This window comes from Pseudophryne corroboree, chromosome 4, assembly GCF_028390025.1.
Source record: "Pseudophryne corroboree isolate aPseCor3 chromosome 4, aPseCor3.hap2, whole genome shotgun sequence".
Classification (NCBI taxonomy): domain Eukaryota; kingdom Metazoa; phylum Chordata; class Amphibia; order Anura; family Myobatrachidae; genus Pseudophryne; species Pseudophryne corroboree.
This window is the reverse complement of record NC_086447.1, coordinates 801,393,452-801,418,022: the sequence shown is the minus strand read 5'-3', so window position 1 is coordinate 801,418,022 and position 24,571 is coordinate 801,393,452. Positions and strand designations below refer to the sequence as shown.

Genomic DNA, 24,571 nt, shown 5'->3' with positions numbered 1-24,571 from the left:
CTCAGTTATAGGAACTGTGCCCAGAGGAGACGGACATTTCGAGGAAAAGGATTTTGTTAAACTAAGGGTGAGATACGTACCAGCTCACACCACAACACACCGTACAACATGGCATTAAACTAAACCCAGTTAACAGTGTGAACCAAAACAGATCAGCAACAGTCTGACCCTTACAAACACAACCTTTGTGTAACACAAGCAATAACTATATACAATTACTGCAGATAGAGTCCGCACTGGGACGGGCGCCCAGCATCCTCTACGGACTAAGAGAAACGGATTTACCGGTAGGTATTAAAATCCTATTTTCTCCTTCGTCCTAGAGGATGCTGGGGATTCCAAAAGGACCATGGGGTTTATACCAAAGCTCCAAACCGGGCGGGAGAGTGCGGATGACTCTGCAGCACCGATTGAGCAAACCTGAGATCCTCATCAGCCAGGGTATCAAACTTGTAGAACTTTGCAAAAGTGTTTGACCGCGACCAAGTAGCTGCTCGGCAAAGCTGTAATGCCGAGACGCCTCGGGCAGCCGCCCAAGATGAGCCCACCTTCCTAGTGAAATGGGCCTTCACCGATTTCGGTAACGGCAATCCAGCCGTAGAATGAGCCTGCTGAATCGTATTACAGATCCAGCGAGCAATAGTCTGCTTAGAAGCAGGAGCGCCAACCTTGTTGGCTGCATACAGGACAAACAGTGCCTGTTTTCCTAGCCCGAGCCATCCTGGCTACATATATTTTTAAGGCCCTGACTACATCAAGGGACTTAGAATCCCCCAAGTCCTTCGTAACCACAGGTACCACAATAGGTTGGTTCATATGAAACGATGAAACCACCTTAGGCAAAAATTGAGGACGAGTCCTTAATTCTGCTCTATCCACATGGAAAATCAGATAGGGGCTTTTGTGAGACAAAGCCCCCAATTCAGACACCCGCCTTGCAGATGCCAAGGCCAACAACATGACCACCTTCCAAGTGAGAAATTTCAATTCAACCGTTTGAAGAGGTTCAAACCAGTGAGATTTTAGGAACTGTAACACCACGTTAAGGTCCCATGGTGCCACAGGAGGCACAAAAGGAGGCTGTATGTGCAGCACTCCCTTTACAAAAGTCTGGACTTCTGGGAGAGAAGCCAATTCCTTCTGAAAGAAAATGGATAGGAATGAAATCTGAACCTTAATGGAGCCTAATTTTAGGCCCATATTCACTCCAGTCTGTAGGAAGTGGAGAAAACGGCCCAGATGGAAATCTTCCGGAGGAGCATTTTTGGTTTCACACCAAGAGACATACTTCCTCCAGATACGGTGATAATGCTTCGCTGTCACCTCCTTCCTAGCCTTTATCAGAGTAGGGATGACTTCATCCGGAATGCCCTTCCCAGCTAGGATCCGGCGTTCAACCGCCATGCCGTCAAACGCAGCCGCGGTAAGTCTTGGAACAGACAGGGCCCCTGTTGCAACAGGTCCTCTCTGAGAGGAAGAGGCCACGGATCTTCTGTGAGCATGTCCTGCAGATCCAGATACCAGGCCCTTCGAGGCCAATCTGGAACAATGAGACTTGCCTGTACTCCCCTTCGTCTTATGATCCTCAATATTTTTGAGATGAGAGGAAGAGGAGGGAATACATAGATCGACTGAAACACCCACGGTGTCACCAGGGCGTCCACTGCCACTGCCTGAGGGTCCTTTGACCTGGCACAATACCTCGGAAGCTTGTTGTTGAGGCGTGACGCCATCATGTCTATTTGAGGAAGTCCCCACTGACTTGCAATCTCTGTAAAGACATCTTGATGAAGCCCCCACTCCCCTGGATGGAGATCGTGTCTGCTGAGGAAGTCTGCTTCCCAGTTGTCCACTCCCGGAATGAATACAGCCGTCAAGGCGCTTACATGATTTTCCGCCCAGCAAAGAATCCTGGCGGCTTCCGCCATCGCCACCCTGCTTCTTGTTCCGCCCTGGCGGTTTACATGAGCCACGGCTGTGACGTTGTCTGACTGAATCAGAACAGGCAGGCCCCGAAGAAGAGTCTCCAATCTATAGAGGCCGTTGTAGATGGCCCTCAATTCCAGTACATTGATGTGTAGACAAGCCTCCTGGCTTGACCATAGTCCCTGAAAGTTTCTTCCTTGTGTGACTGCTCCCCATCCTCGGAGGCTCGCGTCCGTGGTCACCAGAACCCAGTCCTGAATGCCGAACCTGCGACCCTCTAGAAGGTGAGCACTCTGCAGCCACCATAAGAGAGATACCCTGGCCCTGGGGGACAGGTTGATCTTCTGATGAATATGTACATGGGATCCAGACCATTTGTCCAGAAGGTCCCACTGAAAAGTCCTCGCATGGAACCTGCCGAAGGGAATGGCCTCGTAAGATGCCACCATTTTTCCCAGAACTCGAGTGCATTGATGGACCGACACCCTTTTCGGCTTCAACAGGTCCCTGACCAAGATCTGGAGTTCCTGGGCTTTTTCCCTCGGAAGAAAAATCCTTTTTTGTTCAGTGTCCAGAATCATGCCTAAGAAAGGCAATCGGGTCGTAGGAACCAACTGTGACTTTGGCAGATTGAGAATCCAGCCGTGCTGCTGCAACACCCTCAATGAGAGTGCTACGCTTTTCAGTAACTGTTCTCTCGATCTCGCCTTTATCAGAAGATCGTCCAAGTACGGGATAATTGTGACTCCCTGCTTGCGCAGGAGCACCATCATTTCCGCCATTACCTTGGTGAAAATCCTCGGGGGGGGTAATGACAATCCTGTACAACAAACCTCAGAAACGCCTGATGAGGAGGATATATGGGGACATGCAGGTATGCATCCTTTATGTCCAGAGACACCATAAAATCCCCCCCCCCCCCTTCCAGGCTGGTGATGACCGCTCTGAGCGATTCCATTTTGAATTTGAACCTTTTCAAGTATAGGTTTAGGGATTTTAAATTCAGAATGGGTCTGACCGAACCATCCGGTTTCGGGACCACAAACAGGGTTGAGTAGAACCCCGTCCCCTGTTGAAGCAGGGGAACTTTGACCACCACTTGTTGTTGACACAGTTTTTAAATTGCATCTAAAACTACTTCCCTCTCTGGGGAAGAAGCTGGTAGGGCCGATTTGAAAAACTGGCGAGGAGGCACATCTTCGAATTCCAGCTTGTAACCCTGGGATACAATTTCCTTTGCCCAGGGATCCACCTGTGATTGAACCCAGACGTGGCTGAAAAGTCGAAGACGTGCCCCCACTGGGGCGGACTCCGTCAGGGGAGCCCCAGCGTCATGCGGTGGATTTAGTAGAAGCCGGGGAGGACTTCTGTTCCTGGGAACTAGCTGTAGCTGGCAGCTTTTTCCCACTGCCCTTACCTCTGGCAAGAAAGGAAGATCCCCGACCTCTTTTGGACTTATGCGACCGAAAGGACTACATCTGATAATGTGGCGTTTTCTTTGGCTGTGAGGAAACATAAGGTAAAAAAGTAGATTTACCTGCAGTAGCTGTGGAAACCAGATCCGTGAGACCTTCCCCAAATAAGTCCTCACCTTTGTAAGGCAAAACCTCCATATGCCTCTTTGAGTTGGCATCACCCGTCCATTGGCGGGTCCACAGGGCTCGCCTAGCAGAAATCGCCATGGCGTTGGCTCTTGAACCCAGTAGGCCAACGTCTCTCTGAGCATCTCTCATATATAGTACCGCATCTTTAATATGACCCAAGGTCAATAATATGGTATCCTTATCCAGGGTATCAATGTCAGCAGACAAGGTATCTGTCCAAGCTGCTACAGCGCTACAAACCCAAGCCGACTCTATCGCCGGTCTGAGCAAGGTACCAGTGTGTATAAATCGACTTCAAGGTAGTCTCCAGTCTGCGATCAGCAGGATCCTTGAGGGCTGCGGTATCTTGAGACGGCAGCGACACCTTTTTGGATAAGCGCGTTAATGCCTTGTCCACCCTGGGGGAGGATTCCCACCGTATCCTGTCCTTAGCCGAGAAAGGATACGCCATAAGAATCCTCTTGGGAATCTGCAATTTCTTGTCTGGAGTTTCCCAAGCCCTTTCAAACATATCATTTAGCTTATGAGAAGGGGGGAAAGTAACCTCAGGTTTCTTTTCTTTAAACATGTGGACCCTCGTGTCAGGGACAGAGGGGTCATCAGTGATATGCAACACATCTTTTATTGCAATAATCATATAATGAATACTTTTTGCCAACTTTGGCTGCAATTTCGCATCATCGTAGTCGACACTGGAGTCAGAATCCGTGTCGGTATAAGTGTCTGCTACTTGGGATAGTGGGCGCTTCTGAGACCCAGAAGGGCCCTGTGATATAGTGAAAGGCAAGGATTGACTCCCTGCATTTTCCCTGGACTCCGCTTTGTCCAATCTCTTATGTAATAAATTCACATTTGCATTTAAAACATGCCACATATCCAACCAATCAGGTGTCGGCGTTGCCGATGGAGACACCACACTCATTTGCACTCCCTAGAAGAGCCTTCCGCTTCAGACATGCCGACACACGCGTACCGACACCCCCACACACTCAGGGAAATACAATAAGGCCCTTTGGAGAGACAGAGAGAGAGTATGCCAGCACACACCCAGCGCCAATGATCCTGGAAAACAATTTCCCAGACCCACAGCGCTTTAATATTATTCAATATATACTCACTGCCAAATTAAGTGCCCCCACCCTCTTTTTAAGCCCTCTGTCACCGTGTTCAGTAGGGGAGAGTCCGGGGAGCCAGCTTCTCTGCAGTGTGCTGTGAAGAAAATGGCGCTGGTCAGTGCTGTGGAATCAAGCTCCGCCCCCTCAGCGGCGGGCTTCGGTCCCGCTCAAAAATACAATACTGGCGGGGGATTTGTATATATATTGCCTCCGCAGCCCATATATACTAAAATGCCAGCCTAGAGGTTTTAAATTGCTGCCCAGGGAGCCCCCCCTGCGCCCTGCACCCATCCGTGCCTCAGTGTGTGTAGGTGTGAGGGAGCAATGGCGCGCAGCTGCGCGTTACCTCAGTGAAGATCTGAAGTCTTCTGCCGCCTGTGAAGTCTTCTGTCTTCTAATACTCACCCGGCTTCTATCTTTTGGCTCTGCAAGGAGGACGGCGGCGCGGCTCTGGGACGAACGGCTAGGGTGAGACCTGCGTTCCGATCCCTCTGGAGCTAATGGTGTCCAGTAGCCTAAGAAGCAGAGCCTATCACTTAAGTAGGTCTGCTTCTCTCTCCTCAGTCCCACGACGCAGGGAGCCTGTTGCCAGCAGGGCTCCCTGAAAACAAAAAACCTAACAAAATTCTTTTAATCAGAGAAAATCAGGAGAGCTCCCCTGTAATGCACCCAATCTCCTCTGGGCACAGGATCTAACTGAGGTCTGGAGGAGGGGCATAGAGGGAGGAGCCAGTGCACACCCATTCTAAAGTTCTTTATAGTGCCCATGTCTCCTGCGGAGCCCGTCTATACCCCATGGTCCTTACGGAGTCCCCAGCATCCTCTAGGACGTAAGAGGGGGGGAAATAGGGCATCACTGACATTACTAAACTCCCAAACAGGAACCACGGTAATGATTGTGAAACTGATGAGGGTTATGAACAATCACTGGCTCCTTATTGGCTAATACTTTCACTTTCTGAAATTTCAGTAATTTTCTATACATATGAAAAATATTTTCGAAGTCTATCGATCATAATTATTTTGGTCATACTGCCTAATGATTTATCCAGCTTTGTGCTACGGGGTTACCTCATTCTTGTTCGGGCAATTAATTAATTCCAGACTTTCCAGGAATAATGCTCACAACTGAAGTGCTGCCACTTTATAAGCTCCACTGACATAAACACATTTCAATACATATTCCCTCAGGATTTAAGTAGACTGTGCATCAAGCCTGCCTAATCTGCCCGCTGCTGTAGCCACTGTTCAGTGGGTAGAATAATGACCGCAGAACATTAGATTCTTGTATGCGTTTGTTGAAATTATTACGCATTGTAGTGGATAATAAAATGCCTTAAATCATTTAATCCTAAAAAGGGACTACAATGACAGATGACACATTCGGCAATATAACCACGTGACTGCCAGAAGTAAAGGAACAAAACAACTTATTTCACTCACACGTTATTCAAAGATATTTTTTGTTCTACTTAAGTTCCACTTTAAAGTGACTGGCTCAACACAGTAGGTAAAGATACACTGCATCCGGAAAGTATTCACAGCGCTTCACTTTTTCCACATTTTATTATTTTACAGCCTTATTCCAAGATGGAATAAATTCATTTTTCCCTCAAAATTCTACACACAATACCCCATAATGACGACAACATCTAAAAAGTTTTTTTGAGATCTTTGCAAATTTATTAAAAATAAAAAAACTAAGTAATCACATGTACATAAGTATTCACAGCCTTTACTCAATACTTTGTTGATGCACCTTTGGCAGCAATTACAGACTCAAGTCTTTTTGAATATGATGATACAAGCTTGGCACACTTATCTTTGGGCAGTTTCACCAATTCCTCTTTGCAGCACCTCTCAAGCTCCATCAGGTTGGATGGGAAGCGTCGGTGCACAGCCAGTTTCAGATTTCTCCAGAGATGTTCAATCGGATTCAAGTCTGGGCTCTGGCTGGGCCACTCAAGGACATTCACAGAGTTGTCCTGAAGCCACTCCTTTGATATCTGGGCTGTGTGCTTTGGGTCGTTGTCCAGCTGAAAGATGAAATGTCGCCCCAGTCTGAGGTCAAAAGCGCTCTAGAGCAGGTTTTCATCCAGGATGTCTCTGTACATTGCTGCATTCATCTTTCCCTCTATCCTGACTAGTCTCCCAATTCCTGCCGCTCAAAAACATCCCCACAGCATGATGCTGCCACCACCATGCTTCACTGTAGGGATGGTATTGGCCTGGTGATGAGCGGTGCCTGGTTTCCTCCAAACAGGACTCCTGACATTCATGCCAAAGAGTTCAATCTTTGTCTCACCAGACCAGATAAATTTTTTTCTCATGGTCTGAGAGTCCTTAAGGTGCATTTTGGCAAACTCCAGGCGGGCTGCCATGTGCTTTTTACTAAGGAGTGGCTTCCGTCTGCCCACTCTACCATACAGGCCCGATTGGTGAATTGCTGCAGAGATGGTTGTCCTTCTGGAAGGTACTCCTCTCTCCACCGAGGAATGCTGTAGCTCTGACAGAGTGACCATCAGGTTCTTGGTCACCTCCCTGACTAGGGCCCTTCTTCCCCGATCGCTCAGTTTAGACAGCCGGCCAGCTCTAGGAAGAGTCCTGGTGGTTCCGAACGTCTTCCATTTCCGGATGATTGAGGCCACAGTGCTCATTGTGACCGTCAAAGCAGCAGATATTTTTCTGTACCCTTCCCCAGATTTGTGCCTTGAGACAATCCTGTCTCGGAGGTCTACAGACAATTCCTTTGACTTCATGCTTGGTTTGTGCTCAGACATGCACTGTCAAGTGTGGGACCTTATATAGACAGATGTGTGCCTTTCCAAATCATGTCCAATCAACTGAATTTACCACAGGTGGACTTCAATTAAGCTGAAGGAACATCTGATGTATGATCAGTGGAAACAGGATGTGCCTGAGCTCAATTTTGAGCTTCATTGCAAAGGCTGTGAATACTTATGTACATGTGATTTCTTTTATTTTTAATAAATTAGGAAAAATCTAAAAAAAAACAACTTTTGTTCACATTGTCATTATGGGGTATTGTGTGTAGAATTTTATGGGGAAAAATTTTTTATTCGATTTTGGAATAAGGCTGTAACATAACAAAATGTGGAAAAAGTGAAGCGCTGTGAATACTTTCCGGATGCACTGTACATATAACTTATAATGGGGGTTTCAATTGTTCTTGGATGCCTATCACTTATGAGGTACAAGCAGAAATCCTTCTAAACTCAGCCATTTGGTGCCTGAACAGTTTGCTTGAAGCTGGGTACACATTGCAGCGATGTGCCAATATGTCGTTCGTATCGACAAATCGCCTACATCACTTAGAGTGGGATGTACTAAATGGAAAATGCGGAAACCCTCGTTTACTGCATTCACCGAATGTACTAACCCCCGGCCGCCAGGACAGCGCAGCGGATCGCCAGCTTTTGCTGGTGAGACCCCATACAAGCCTGTGGGCTTCTCTCCGCAGTGCTGGTGTGAGGGATCCGATTGGATCACTCCCAGCATGCCCTGCGGCCGCCCCCCTTCCCCGTCACTCTGCGCATGCGCAGACTGACTCCCGGCCCCAAAACCCGGAAGTCAGGGCGCCGCCGGAGATCGCGAAGGACAGCTCTTATCGGAAGAGCTGTCCTTCGCAATGCTAATCGTATATGTACATATGCGATTAGCATTGCTATGATCGGCTGCGACGGGCGGTGATGTAACTTAGTACATCCCCCCCTTAGTGTGTACAGGGGATTGCACGCTCCCGAGGTTTCATGCGACGGACGCTAGGTTTTATGCGCTGCATTTTGACCTTGTTTATGCTAATGGAGAACGCAACATGATCTTTTAGTCCTTCATTAAAGTCACCCCAGTGTGTACACAGAATCTAGGCTCAAGGTTCATTCGATCCGATGAAGTGTTGACCAGAAAGCCGTGCTAAGTAGTGACTCGGAACTAGCCGCAGTGTTACCGCGTGCCGTACCACAACTAAGCCTCGGGCATTAGTCGCAGTACACTGCATCTCCCACCTTAAGTGCTGCATGCGATGCAGTCAATTGAATAGCTCTGGGCACTTAACCCAGGAGCTACATGCCTGTGAAGAGAAATTAATTCCTCACTATGTACAAGGGTGCAGATTTACTAAAAATTAAAAGTGGTAGTGCTGTCCATAGCAACCAGTCAGATTCTGTCTTTTCTCTATTGCATTTAAGAAAATTATTGTTATAGGCAACACCACCACTTGTCAATTTTAGAACCTTTAGTAAATCTACTCCAAAGTGTGTATAGATGCTTTTTGTAAGTGAATAAATGCAGAATATACTGATTTGCATCAGCTCACAAGATTTACAGGCAATCGCAAAAATACAAAGATCCCCTTTAAAAATGATGATGATGATGATGATGATGATGATGATGATGATGATGATAATAATAGTTATTTTTATAGGACTCTTCTCCAAAAAGTGCTTTATATTTGCAGATTAAAACAAACCTAAATATTAACAGATGACAGAAAAAAGCTCAGCTTTTGGGAGCATTGGTGAAATGCTTGAGTACCAGGCCTGTCTTGAGTCTGTTTTATATACAGGTTGAGTATCCCATATCCAAATATTCCGAAATACGGAATATTCCGAAATACGGACTTTTTTGAGTGAGAGTGAGAAAGTGAAACCTTTGTTTTTTGATGGCTCAATGTACACAAACTTTGTTTAATACACAAAGTTATTAAAAATATTGTATTAAATGACCTGCAGGCTGTGTGTATAAGTTGTATATGAAACATAAATGAATTGTGTGAATGTACACACACTTTGTTTAATGCACAAAGTTATAAAAAATATTCTCTAAAATGACCATCAGGCTGTGTGTATAAGGTGTATATGTAACATTAATGCTTTCTGTGCTTAGATTTAGGTCCCATCACCATGATATCTCATTATGGTATGCAATTATTCCAAAATACGGAAAAATCCCATATCCAAAATACCTCTGGTCCCAAGCATTTTGGATAAGGGAGACTCAACCTGTAGTTGCTAGTGGAGGCCTCTTGAACACTTCAAGCCAATGAGTTGAAGAAAGCCAGGGCCTTAAAGCTAAAAGATAGGCCCACAAATGAAGTGTGGAAGATTCCAGGTACACTACAATGTAATACAGGTTGAGTATCCCATATCCAAATATCCGCAATACGGAATATTCCGAAATACGGACTTTTTGAGTGAGAGTGAGATAGTGAAACTTTTGTTTTTTGATGGCTCAATGTACACAAACTTTGTTTAATACACACAGTTATTAAAAATATTGTATTAAATGACCTTCAGGCTGTGTGTATAAGGTGTATATGAAACATAAATGAATTGTGTGAATGTAGATACACTTTGTTTAATGCACAAAGTTATTAAAAATACTGCCTAAAATGACCCTCAGGCTGTGTGTATAAGGTGTATATGAAACATAAATGCATTCTGTGCTTAGATTTAGGTCCCATCACCATGATATCTCATTATGGTATGCAATTATTCCAAAATACGGAAAAATCCGATATCCAAAATACCTCTTGTCCCAAGCATTTTGGATAAGGGATACTCAACCTGTATAATGATAAACCTAAGCAAGTGGGAATACAAGGAATCAGAAGCTACATCAAGTACCCCCTTTAAAGATAAATAATAATAATAATAATGATATCATCTTCAAGATTGGCTTACTGAGTTTCAAAGCACTAGATGACCAGGGCCCAAGGTACCTGAAGCAGCTTCTGAGACCCATACTGCCCCACTCGATTACTGCGATCTGTAGATGAAGGACTTTTAGCAGTACCTAAAATCTGTCAAAGTCGAAAAATATCATGATTCACATGCCTTGTACTAACCCCAATGCACATGCCCGCTGCTCGTGCACCCCCCCCCCCCCGTGCGTACACATCCCCGCAGGTTGCGTAAGGGACGCTCCAACGTCTCGTGCGCATGGAGATGTGTATTTACGGCGGAGTTTGTAAGCGTCTAGCGTGCGACTCGATCGTAACATATTTAACCCAAATAGCGTATATTATAGTTAATATTCCCCTAGGCAACGTCAGCAAGTATGTTTAGTTTAAACTGTTCCTGGACAGAGAGATTCCTCTTTGCATGATAGGAAGGGTCAGACAAAGGTTGAACGGTGGTGTCTAGTATCCAGCTGTAGGGTATTTTAAGGGTAATATTCCTATGATAGTTAGGAAAGATTTGCATGTTCCTGCGCATAGTTATGCGCAGAAGTAGAAAATAGATATAAAATTGTGTTTAAAATATATTACGAATGGGGAGAGGATGAGAATGGAATTCACACATAAATTTCCCACAGACTGAGATACAATGGCCTAATTTACACTAAGCTTTGAGATTCTATGAAGAGGGCATACACCTTTGTTTATGAATAGGGCCAGGTTTCTCCCCAGAATAATGAGTGCTGAGTTGCCATTGTCTCAACTGAAAGAGACATAAACAAGGGTGAACAATATCTAGGAACAGAGTTTGTTTGGAAGATCCGAAACAATAGCTTTCCACAACATAACCAGACAGAGAGGAATTTAGAATACTAACAAGTCCTAGCCATCGCCCACTTCTTGAGCTAACCAATGATCCCTGGTGCAGGACATGTCCCACCCCCTAACCAATGGAAGAAGAGCACATAGTGTCTATTGTATTATGTCTTGAGCTAGTGAATAAATATAGCTTGCAGCAGGCTTTGACACACAAGACTCTCTCCAAAAGGCTTTCTCTTTGAATGCTGAGGGCTGGAATCCAGGACGCGCTTGCGAATCATCCCCACGTATGTATATTTCTCTGTAGACATTTTGTTATCCTGAGTGTTTGCCATTTATTCTCATTCTGTTTGCTTGTGTTTGTAATTGTATGCTATTGTTCATATTATTCCTTGTTATTCTGTTTAGATTTTGATGTTAGTTTTGTAGTGTATAAGCTGTACTGTTTTTCCCTTTTTACTCTAAAGAATCATCCACGAAGGTGTTAGAGCCGGAGTGGTTTTTAAATCCAAACCAGGTCTTATGTTTTCACTAGTTACTGTAAAGGGTTTTCTTAGCGTCTCAATCGCTCAAACAGCTTTCATATTATCAAGGTTAATAAGCGTTACATCATTGTAGTATTACATTGCTAAGGTTTAGAGTATAAGCATACCCTTACTGTGTGTTGTTAACAAGGTTTACTGTGGGTCATTCTGTGAGCGTCTGCGCCGCTCGTGTCTCACTCGCACGGCGCAGCGTCCGCTACGCCGATAGCGTAGCATTGCGGTACTCGGGACGCCTTTAGCGTGTTCGATACTTAGCGTGAGTCTGTGAGCGTACGTGTCGCTCGTGCGTCGCGTCCACGGCCTAGCGTCTGTTACGGTAAGTGCGTACCCTTACGGTACTCTGTGCGCCAATAGCGTATTTAGTCCGTAAATAGTATATAGCTTATGTTTAAAGGTAATATTTGACATTATCAATTGGGGGCAATCGTCCGGTTCTCCTCATATCCGCAGCCTAGCAGGACAAGGCAGACTTTTTATCTATCAGCAAAGGCCGGGAAGGTAGTATCCCCTGTTAGCCGTTTTGTGGTCGGGGATACATTGGTGCTGATTAGATAAGCGTCTGCTCTGCTTGGTTTGTAGGGATGCTGGTGGGATCCGGGATCCGAAAGGTAAGAAGGTAAAGCTATTGTTTTTAATAAAAAAAAAATCTGTGACATTTCTGTTTGGTGCCAACTGCGCACGCAACACATGTAACACACGCACACACCTGTACTCTGCATATCTGATTATATTGTTGCAAAACAAGGTTCAAATGAGTCATATTGTGTTTGATTCAGATTGGATTGCTTATCTGTTTAAGTAGGTTTAAAAGTATATTTAAAAGTTGCTGCAAAAGCCTTGATATAGTGTTGTTGGGGTTTTTTTGTGCGCCAATAGAGTATTTAGTCCGTAAATAGTATATAGCTTATGTTTAAAGGTAATATTTGACATTATCAAATCTCTCGTAATTCATCTGGGGGTCGAGCTTTTAGTCATGCGGCTCCGACTCTATGGAACTCACTTCCCCGAACAGTGTGAGAGGCCACAACTATAGAACCTTCAAAAGTAGACTCAAGACTTTCCTGTTTACGCAAGCATTTCCATAATGTCCCTTTAGTATCTTCATGCTTCTGTATTTTATGAAAAGCTGTTCTGTACTTCATTATTTTCTGTACTATATTATGCTATGTATCTGTTAAGTGCCTTGAGCCCTATTGGAGAAAGAGTGCTATATAAATAAAATTATTATTATTATTATTATTATTATTATATTTATTATTGTTATATTTATTATAGTACTTTTCTCCAATAGGTTCAAAGCTTACATTTGCAGATTAAAAAAAACACATGATGCCAAATAAAGTGTTAACAGAAAAGAGAGCAAAAAATGTAGGGGTACTGGTGAAATGCATAAGTAATAGGTCAGTCTTGAGTCTCTTAATATAGTTTTTAGAGTAGAGGTCTCTTGAACTGTGTGACCCAACAAAGTGAAGAAAGTCAGAGCATTGAAGCTAAAAGACTGACCCCCAAATGAAGCATGGAAGATTCCAGGTACAGTACAACTTTATTTAAGTATTATAATGAGCAAGTGGAAGTACAGGTTGAGTCTCCCTTATCCAAAATGCTTGGGACCAGAGGTATTTTGGATATGGGATTTTTCCGTAGTTTGGAATAATTGCCTAACATAATGAGATATCATGGTGATGGGACCTAAATCTAAGCACAGAATGCATTTATGTTACATATACACCTTATACACAATGCCTGAAGGTCATTTTAGCCAATATTTTTTATAACTTTGTGCATTAAACAAAGTGTGTGTACATTCGCACAATTCATGTATGTTTCATATACACCTAATACACACAGCCTGAGGGTCATTCAATACAATATTTTTAATACCTTTGTGTATTAAACAAAGTTTGTGTACATTGAGCCATCAAAAAACAAAGGTTTCACTATCTCACTCTCACTCAAAAAAGTCCGTATTTCGGAATATTCCGTATTTCGGAATATTTGGATATGGGATACTCAACTTGTATAAGGAATCAGCATCAAGTACCTTCAGGGGCAGGCTAGGCGATGCGCAATCTGCCCGCTGGGCCAGCACAATTGCTGCTTGGGGCCACAGCCATGTACATAGATTGCGACCGGGAGACATGCAGAGTGTGCTTCCAGCCAAACTGGGTTTTTTTAGAATGTTTGTCCCCCTCCCCACCTCCTGGCATCCGTTCTGCCTCCTGACTTCTCTTCTCCAGCCCTCCTCTATGTGCTCCTGACTGCCTCTGTTAGAATCCAGGTAAGTGGCTTGTGGGCGGAAATAAGCATTATATGAAAAAAATAAAATCTGTCTATGTGCTTGTTGGTACAGATGTATCCTCATTCATCTTTGCTGCAGTCAGTCCAGACAGGCCCCTCCTGGAATCTTCTAGTAACTGGCGTCTTTTTCTGCTTCTTTTTTGCCGAAAATGTGTTTTAGTCAATGCAATGTGGTTAGGACTAGGACACACGAGGAGACTGTGCTGATTAATTTGATATATGACACTTGTATATCTTTGTGCGACTTAAGTCTTTGAATCTGTATACGAAGGGCTACAATGCAGTAGCCGCAGCTTTTTTCCAATACAAGTTCTGTCCTGCTCCGTATACAGACTCAGTCACACACAGTATACAAGCGTCATATCAAATTAATTAGCACAGAATTCCTCGTGCGTCCTAGTCACATTGTGTTGCAACTAAGACGCACTTTGTGCAAAAAAAAAAAAGACAACCAATGTTAGCAGAGTCACTCATACATCTTGCGCACTGATGCTGAATGTATAAGGACACATCTGTATATACAGCACTTACCCCCATTCAGGTGGAAGGGTCGTCCTCCTCTTCGGGAGACGACCAAGGTCTGTATCACAGTAGGAGCTGTTGCGGCATACGCCCAGGCTTCCACTATGTGTGCATTGAGGAGACGGGACAAATGGTCACTCGCCTCTCTAAGCAATACATGAAACAACATTCCAGGTGCTCTCCAATTAGGAATGTAAAATAGTGAGGATGCTGGTAGCACACGCGTCGCCGAAATATTGAAGTCCGTGACCAAGTTGTACTTTTACATGTTGTACCTATTATTGAAATGATCAAGTATCTGTTTAAGGTAGGCACCCTGGCAAGAATATTGCAGTACATCATAGTAGTGCTGGATCCAGTGTATGTATAAATGTAATAAATAAGTATGGGAACCCTAGAGCCCTCCCAATAAATAAGTCCTGAGTTGTCCTCTTCACACAAATGTATACATTAGATGGCACTCAAAGTAGGGACACATAGTAGCGTTGTTGTCGGATACAGTGGAGTGATGCCATATAATGCCATATATGTATACAAAGCAGAAAATACTTTTGCTATCAATGAAATACTACAAATCTGGATGTAGCCATCAATGAAAAGCATGGGGATTTTTGTCGAAATCATATAAGCTTACAGCCCGTTTTCAAGGGACCCCAATTCTCTGCAAGTTTCTAAACTATCATATATGTCCAACACACAATTAAATTGCAGTTCAATGCAATCACCTGTCAGGTACAGAGGGTAACATCTAGATAAGGACTGGCTTTTCAGCCACACCAGACTAGACCTTTTATAGTCTTAATGGAAGCAGCCATGGTACTGTAGCAGCAGGCATAAATTCGAAACAAATAGTAAAAGTCTTTCTGTTTTGTATACATATATAGCATTAATACTGCCACGCAGCTGGAACCATGTACAATATGGGTGGAAAAAAGACAATACAATATTCACCATCCATTATACTCACTTGTCCGGCAGTGTCGTAAAGACCCAGGAGGTACTGTCTGCCGCCAACGGTAACGCTGACTGAAAGAACAGACATTATATTAGGTAAAATGTCATCAAAGACTATTGAAGAATCGCACCAAAGACAGGTAAAATGCAGGACATCTTCTCAAATCTAAAATAAAAAATTATATATATCATAAACTTATTCAAATGCATCCACAGTAGATTTATGTTTCCGGGAAGGACACGTCCAATAACTGAATGTTGACATGGGACACTTATTTGCACACTGATGCTAGTCCTCTCACACCCTCCTGAATATAACATAATGCAGGCTGTACTGGATTACAGAGAAGCTCCACCAGTGACAGTGGGTTCTGTTTACTAACCCTTGGGTGGAGATAAAGTAGAAGAAGATAAAGTATCTGTCAATCAGTGTCTAACTGCCATGTCAGGCTGGGTTTAAAAAATGACAGCTAGGAGCTGATTGGTTGGTCTTTTATCTCCATCCATTTATCTCTATCCAAGCCTTATAAAATAGACCCCAGTGTGAAGTTCTAGGGGCAAGGTTGGGGAACCAGTGATCTCTCCAGGGCCTTTTTCACAGTCACACTGTCCAGAATTTTTCCCAAGCCTCCCAGATGTCAATACGTTCCGATGTCCATGATTGACAGCCTCAGACACCACTTCTCACTCCTCATTCAATCCTGCTGACTGTCCATTCCACTCCTCATTAGCTCCCTCCAGCTCACCTGCAGGAACACTTCTGTGCAGGAGTGCTCAGCAGGCTCTTCATACTTCTGAGAGTTCAGTCCAGCCGCCAAGTCTTTATCATTAATATAAAAGTGATAAGCCACCTTTGTACTAGCACAACAAAAACAGACCACTCCCTCTCCTCAGACACTGATAGCAATGAAACTATTGTTGATCAAACGTTTTCACATGTGCTATGATATACAGTTACTGCATATATTGGGCCATTGTCCCAATAGCGTAGCAACTGTGACCCAATACAACTGCAATGGCAGAGACTGATATAGTTCAAATCAAAAGGTTCATTAGGGCAGATGTATTAAGACCGGAGAAGTGATAAAGCAGTGATAAGTGGAAGGTGATCACGCTCCAGCCAATCATTACGGGGTTGAAAAATGACAGCTAGGAGCTGATTGGATGGTGCGTTATCACCTTCCGATTATCACGCTTTATTACTTCTCCAGGCTTAATACATATGCCCCACTACTCAGTATGACAGATAATGGGGAAGATGTATTAAGCCTGGTGAAGTGATAAAGCAGTGATAAAGAAGTGATAAGTGGAAGGTAATAACGCACCAGCCAATCAGCTCCTAACTGCCATTTTTCAAACCCGTAATGATTGGCTGGTGCGTTATCACCTTCCACTTATCACTTCACTAGGCTTAATATATCGTCCTTAATGGACCTTATTCAGTGTCATCGGCTGCAGCATTCGTGTATGCGTCTTTTGCATGCATTGCTGCTGTAACCATTGGCGGATCCAGGGGGGGCACTCGGGCCCGTGCCCCCCCTGTCGTTACCAAGGAATTGATGTTGGGGATTGGGGACACAAAACATCAAAAAACGCCGGATCCCGACTCCCTCAGGACGCGCTGTGAGCCGCAGCGCTGTCCTGTCCTGCGCTGTCAATCAGTCCGGTGGGAGGGACGGAACGGAGGGAGGAACTTGGAAGAGGCGGAGACCATGAACAGTGTGATCTCCCGCCCTCCCCTCCTCCTCTGCTCCGCATGCTCTCCCCCCACGATTAACTCCGCTGCTGTACCTGAGGTGGGGGCAGTTCGGTCCCTGGTCCCCCGGCTGGATGCCGCCACTCTCCCCGCTGATTCCCCTCTTCTCCCTCCTCAACCATGCGGCCGCCCCCCTCCGCGTTTTCCGCTCCCCCCTGGCCGCATCCTGTGACTCCACGCTGGCGGCGTTGTGGCCTCATGCGGATTGGACTATACCCCCCGGCCTGACAGCGCTGCTGCTCACAGTGTCCATGGTAAGCGGTGGGGGCCTGGTCCCTGGAGGGAGTTATTTGGTGGGGTTTCTGGCTGCACTCGCTCCTGCCTCTCTGTCCCTACCCCCTTGGTGCCTCTGTCCCTACCCCCTGGTGCCTCTGTCCCTACCCCCTGGTGCCTCTGTCCCTACCCCCTGGTGCCTCTGTCCCTACCCCCTGGTGCCTCCGTCCCTACCCCCTGCTGCCTCCATCCCTACCCCCTGGTGCCTTTGTCCCTACTCCTTGCTACCTTTGTCCCTACCCCCTGGTGCCTCTCTCTGTCCCTACCCCCTGGTGCCTCTCTTTGTACCTATTCCCTGGTGCCTCTGTCCCTACCCCCTGGTGCCTCTGTCCCTACTCCTTGCTCTCTCTGTCCCTATTCCCTGGTGCCTGTCTCTGTCCCTGCTACCTCTGTCCCTATTCCCTGGTGCCTCTCTCTGTCCCTTCTCCCTGCTACCTGTCGCTACTCCCTAGTACCATATAAAACGTGTATAACATGCTCTACTTGGCGCAATGTGTATAGAACACTAACTGGTGCAATGTGTGTAACGTGCTCTACCTGGTGCAGTGTGTATAACGTGTTCTACCTGGCGCAATCTATATAACGTGTTCTACCTGGCGCAATCTATATAACGTGTTCTACCTGGCGCAATCTGTATAAAGTGTTCTACCTGGCGCAATCTGTATAAAGTGTTCTACCTGGCACAGTGTGTGTAACGTGTTCTACCTGGCGCAATGTGTATAACGTGCTCTACCTGGCGCAATCTATATAGCGTGCTCTACCTGGTGCAGTGTGTATAACGTGTTGTAACTCGCGCAATCTGTATAACGTGTTCTACCTGGCTCTGTCTGTATAACGTGTTCTACTTGGCGCAATCTGTATAGCGTGCTCTACCTGGTGCAGTGTGTATAACGTGTTGTAACTGGCGCAGTGTGTATAACGTGCTCTACCTGGTGCAATGTGTGTAAGTGCTCTACCTGGTGCAGTTTGTGTAACATGCTCTACCTGGTGCAGTGTGTGTAACGTGCTCTACCTGGCGCAGTGTGTGTAACGTGCTCTACCTGGCGCAGTGTGTATAACGTGCTCTACCTGGCGTTGTGTGTATAACGTGTTCTACCTGGCGCAATATGTATAGGGTGTTCTAACTGGCGCAATGTGTGTAACGTGCTCTACCTGGTGCAATGTGTATATAACGTGCTCTACCTGGTGCAATGTGTATATAACGTGCTCTACCTGTGTGGTGTAATGTGAATTGGTACTGTTATGTGGCCATGCTCTTTCCCCATGATGCCACACCCCTAAATTTTTGGTGCGCGCCTTCGGCGCGCACTGTCCTTGGTTTGAAGTATGGCAGGGGGAGCACCAATTTACTTTCTGCCAAAGGGCACTGAAATGTCTACTTACAGCTCTGGTGCAGTGTCCTGCATGCTACACAGCCCAGCAGCATTGTCACCCCCTCCTCCCCCTCGCAATACTTTTGTAGTGTCGAAATCAAGTCTGTTTTTATATTTGAATAATTAATAAGATTAATATGAACCTTCATTCCGATGCGACCCAGAAAAAGGACAGATAGGACCCCAATTTTTAAAAGTGAGGGGTCCGTGGGACCCACTTTTTTTGGGCTCAGCGCAATCACTGACACTTCTTTCTTTTTTTCAAAAGGAGAACCACACTCCTTATCTGGGAGCATGCGTGCCTTAGGTGCATGTAAATATAACTATTACCGTTCCCCTATCATGGTGCCCCCCCTTTCATTTTCTTCTGGATCCGCCCCTGGCTGTAACTTTATAAAAATCCTGCTACACACAGTGCATCAATGCAGCATAAGTTGCAGCAATGGCTTTACATGTTGGATAAAATGAAAAAGCCAATTCAGAGTTGTGCGCACGGCATACAAAAACATTGTTATACTCATCTATGCAGCCGCATATTTTTACATTCACTCAATTACACAGTCTAACTAGACTCCATAGGTAATATAGCTAATTATAGTCAGGAATAAATTTCTTCAATACCACAGATACAGAACCACAGAATAAAAATAAAACAACTGAAAAAGAAAATGCACACCACGTTTATAAGTGGGTTTATTTTCCCTTTATTTTGCTACATATGTTTGGCAGACAGGAAGACATCTGGCACAGAGAAGCCTATTTATTTGCATATTAGCATTTGTTAATAGGAGTAGAAGCCGCCACACGGAGACTCTAAAAAATTTATTACAAGTATCGCTAAAACATTTGTTTGGCTCTAACGCAAAACTCTCAGCCAAATAGTACATATATTGAATTATTTTATGTAGACCCTTTTTTGGCAAACGTGCTAATAACAATTTTTTGCCATATAGGAAACATTACAGAGACATAAGCAACGATTATTGGCACCATTTCTAGAGCTTCTGGAATTACACTATTTTGTCAAGGTCACCGTCACTCCCCCTCCTTTAGATTGACTTTATAGGGCGACTAAGCCTCAAATATAAGTGATGCAAGAGTATTGTAACATTCTAAAATATGTAAAGTATCTACCATGGCGAGATGCTGTTTTCTGACCTTAGCACACCAGATACAGCATCTTAAGTCGGAGAATGCCATTTTCTCAAACTCCATGTTTAAGGCGCGAGAACCGGCAGTCTCCAAATTAACATCACGTTGAATTGAATAGCTCCAGGAGCTCCCTCCCGAATTATTCAATTTGTGTTGAATTGAATCAATCACAATGAGATGGTGAGTGGATTGCTTTGGGGAAAGGGGCTCATTTCTATTGCAAAAGTGGATAGAAGAGGGGTAAATGTATATAATACAACTTGCATTTAATTTCTAGTCGTGCTTTAACATTGAAAATGCTTAATTATCACACGTCCTTGTTAGCATAGGAAAAACAGACGTTTGACACAAATAAAAAAGTGATGTGAAAGTGATAACTTGAGAGGGAGAGATAGTCATGCGTGTGCCCTGTGTAGTACTACTATAAATGATCTCTAAAATGCCATTCCATAATAACAATTTATCACCCAAATGTTGAAATTTGTCTTATTTTTGTCCAACCCCTGTGGTGTAACTACTACAAAAAGTATTTTCTTTTGCCAGATAACGTTGAAATAAATCTAATTTATTCTTTGCCATGATGTAACCCTGAGGCAGGCTGAATGCTAAATGACACCTCTGCTGGCATGTCTGCCTGTAATGCTGAGGAGATCAGAACATTGGCTGAATGTCATACACTTGTTCAGATTTCCTGTGACGGTCTAGCCAGGCTTTGCCTTGTGTCCCATCCTAATATAGCCTAGCAAGAGGAAGTTTCAGCAGAGCCAAGTTTAATAGAGGAAAGTTTTCCACACAGCCCCTGAACATCATTAACACATGGAACAGTTACAGTAATGTGGACAATAAAGGATCTAAGAAGTCTATCTTAAGGGGCACATACTATACATCAGGTATCTATTGGGGCAATTTCCTGTTCTACCGATGCCTGGGTTGGGTGATCGGCAAAATCAAACATCTCACTTTGCCGATTCCTACCCAAAAATGATTGGAATTGTCAATCAAGGGATATTTATGATCCTCCGAGAAATCACTGATTGGCGGATCTGAATCGCTTCTTAGATGTATGGCCCAAATTAGTTTAGAAAGGCCACAAAACTCAATGGGAATATTGTAAATGTTTTTTTTATGTATAGTTGTAAAACATATGCTAATATTTCCTCAGAAGAGATCTCATTCACTTACATTATATTTGGAGAGCAGTGTCCCTTTACAAAGTATCTTTTGTCATTCCTTTATTATATACCCTTGTATAAGGGGGGCAGTGATGGCACAGGTCTGACTGTGGAAATGTTCTGTGATGCACTGGCGTTTCTATAAGCCGTCTATTAATTTATTGTGCTTGACATTAACTATAAACTTTAAGCTAGCTTATCAACTAAAATAAAGACACGGACACAACTGCGTTGGATTAAATGGTCATTGAATTTATTAATTGGAATGACCTCACTCGTAGTGGGTGGCCAGGAAGACGCTACCACTAACCAGCTCTAGTCACGATCTTACAAAACGGCGGCGACTAAACGCCCCAACTGTCATGGGTGCGACTGAAACGCCCCATCTATATATATCAGCATAACCTGTGTTGCGAAGGTCTCACCACCCCTTCCTATAGCAGAGTGAGGAAGCACCCCTCGTCCCCCCCCACAAGGGCAGGATACACTCGCCGTCCTTCAAAAGGGGTAAGTGTCCCACAACACCACTTATGCTACAAGTGACCGCTGGCCAGTAGCGCCTTCCCGCCCACTAAGTCTGAAAGAAAGATAATAGTAAGCCAAATTGAAAAGAGCCAAATTAGATAGCCAATAGGGCGGGTGGGTGGGCTTCCAACCGACAAGAGGAAGCAAATCTGGAAGTTTCTACCCTTCATGCACTAAATCACCTCCCCTACATTCACCGATAGGCTGGCCCTAACCAATTACAACTCACTCAAAACTCTGATCTGCCTAGCAACAAAGACATCTTCAACCAATCACAAAAATGTAAGACTCTTATATAGATTTCGTGCCTAGCCAGGCACTCTCCTTATCTAATGGGTGCAGTGTGTGCAGTGCACACGGGCCCCTGAGTCCAGAGGGGGCCCCTACCGCACACACTGCACCCATTTTTAAAATACTCACCCCTCCGAAGTCCAGCGCCGGCATCCACAGCGCCGTTAAAACACAGTGAAAATGGCCCAGCGGCCATTTTCACTGAGTTCTGCGCATGCGCAGTAGAGAAAATAGGATTTTGATACCTACCGGTAAATCCTTTTCTCTTAGTCCGTAGAGCAGGCTTTTTCAACCAGTGTGCCGTGGCACACTAGTGTGCCGCAACCAGTTGCAAGGTGTGCCGCGGAGCCAGAGCAGCTTCCTGCACCTACAGAGTGAACTGTTGGCCCAGGCTCTGTTTAGAGGATCAGTCGTGCTCCAGCCGTGACCTTTGCCTTGAAAACGGTGTGATATCATAGGTAACGGCTGCTGCGTCTCACCACCCAGCCAGCATACACATCTTCCAGTTCCCGCCTGCATACACAGCTTTCCTTGCCCACCCACATCCACACCTGCCTGACCGCCCACTGCTCAGTATTCGCAGTACTCCACTATGAACAACCCCCGCCACTGAGGGACAGGGAGGAGGACAGCTGATAATATTTGTTATTTTATTTCTCCTGTGGGTAACAATAGGATTTCAATAGGATTTATGTGGGGAGAATAAGAATTTATGGATTTATGTGGGGAACAATGTGAATAATTCATGTGGGGAGCAATAGGATGTATGTGGGGAGCAATGTGATTGTTTTTTTCTGTGTAGGCCAATGTATGTGTGGATTTTTTTTTACTGTGAGGGCCAATGTGTGTGTTTTGTTTTTTTTTTCTGTGGGGAACTGATGGTGTGCCTTGGCAATTTTAAAATATTGTTCGGTGTGCCGCGAGTAAAAAAAGGTTGAAAATCACTGCCGTAGAGGATGCTGGGGACACCAATAGAACCATGGGGTATAGACGGGATCCGCAGGAGACATGGGCACTTTAAGACTTTCAAAAGGGGTGTGCACTGGCTCCTCCCTCTATGCCCCTCCTCCAGACTCCAGTTATAGGAACTGTGCCCAGGGAGACGGACAAATTCCGAGGAAAGGATTTATTGTTAAACTAAGGTGGGATTCATACCAGCACACACTTCAAGCAACATGGCAATCAACAAAACACACGCCAACGGCATGAACAGTTTAAGCAACAGGCTGACAGTAAACGTAACACAACATGCGTGTAACCACACTAATAACTGCAGATACAGTACGCACTGGGACGGGCGCCCAGCATCCTCTACGGACTAAGAGACAAGGATTTACCGGTAGGTATCAAAATCCTATTTTCTCATACGTCCTAGAGGATGCTGGGGACACCAATAGAACCATGGGGTTATACCAAAGCTCTAAAATGGGTGGGAGAGTGCGGATGACTCTGCAGCACCGATTGACCAAACTTGAGGTAGTCATCGGCCAGGGTATCAAACTTGTAAAACTTCGCAAAAGTGTTTGAACCCGACCAAGTAGCAGCTCGGCAAAGTTGTAATGCCGAGACCCCTCGGGCAGCCACCCAGGACGAGCCCACCTTTCTAGTAGAATGGGCCTTTACTGATTTCGGCAATGTGTTACAGATCCAGCGTGCAATGGTCTGTTTGGAAGCAGGACACCCAATCTTGTTGGAAGCATACAGGACAAACAGAGCCTCGGTTTTCCTAATCTGAGCCGTTCTTGCGACATAGATTTTCAGAGCTCTGACCACATCCAAAGACTTTGACTCAACGAAAGCGTCAGTAGCCACTGGCACCACAATAGGTTGGTTCATGTGGAAAGATGAAACCACCTTCGGCAGAAAATGCTGATGAGTCCTCAACTCTGCTCTATCTTCATGAAAGATTAAATAAGGACTCTTGTGAGATAAGGCCGCTAACTCAGACACCCGCTTTGCGGATGCCAAGGCCAACAGGATGACCACTTTCCAAGTGAGGAACTTCAACTCCACCTTTTGTAAAGGTTCAAACCAATGTGATTGAAGGGCCTGCGACACCACGTTAAGATCCCATGGTGCCACTGGAGGCACAAATGGGGGTTCGATGTGCAACACACCTTTCACGAACGTCTGAACCTCTGGACGGGAGGCCAATTGTTTTTGAAAGTAAACCGATAAGGCTGAAATCTGTACCTTAATTGAGACCAACTTTAGGCCCGTATCCACACCTGCTTGTAGAAAATGGAGGAAACGTCCTAGCTGAAACTCTTCCGCAGGAGCCTTCTTGGATTCGTACCAAGACACATATTTTCTCCAAATACGGTGGTAATGTTTCGACGTAACTCCCTTCCTGGCCTGAAGAAGTGTGGGAATGACTTCACTGGGAATACCCTTTCATGCTAGGATTTGGCGTTCAACCGCCATGCCGTCAAACGCAACCACGGTAAGTCTTGGTATATGCACGGCCCCTGCTGTAACAGGTCCTCGCGTAGAGGAAGAGGCCAGGGATCTCCTATAAGTAATTCCTGAAGATCTGGATACCAAGCCC

General features: G+C 45.0%; 1 protein-coding gene across 1 annotated transcript in view; it reads right to left on the bottom strand.

Annotated features, from left to right (window-relative positions):
- RHOQ (ras homolog family member Q) overlaps nt 1–24,571 on the bottom strand; it is a 143,559-nt gene that overhangs the window by 105,834 nt on the left and 13,154 nt on the right. The window contains exon 2 of the mRNA XM_063918388.1: nt 15,495–15,553. Within this exon, the coding sequence (XP_063774458.1) occupies nt 15,495–15,553 (59 nt within the window). The remainder of the gene's footprint in view (nt 1–15,494; nt 15,554–24,571) is intronic.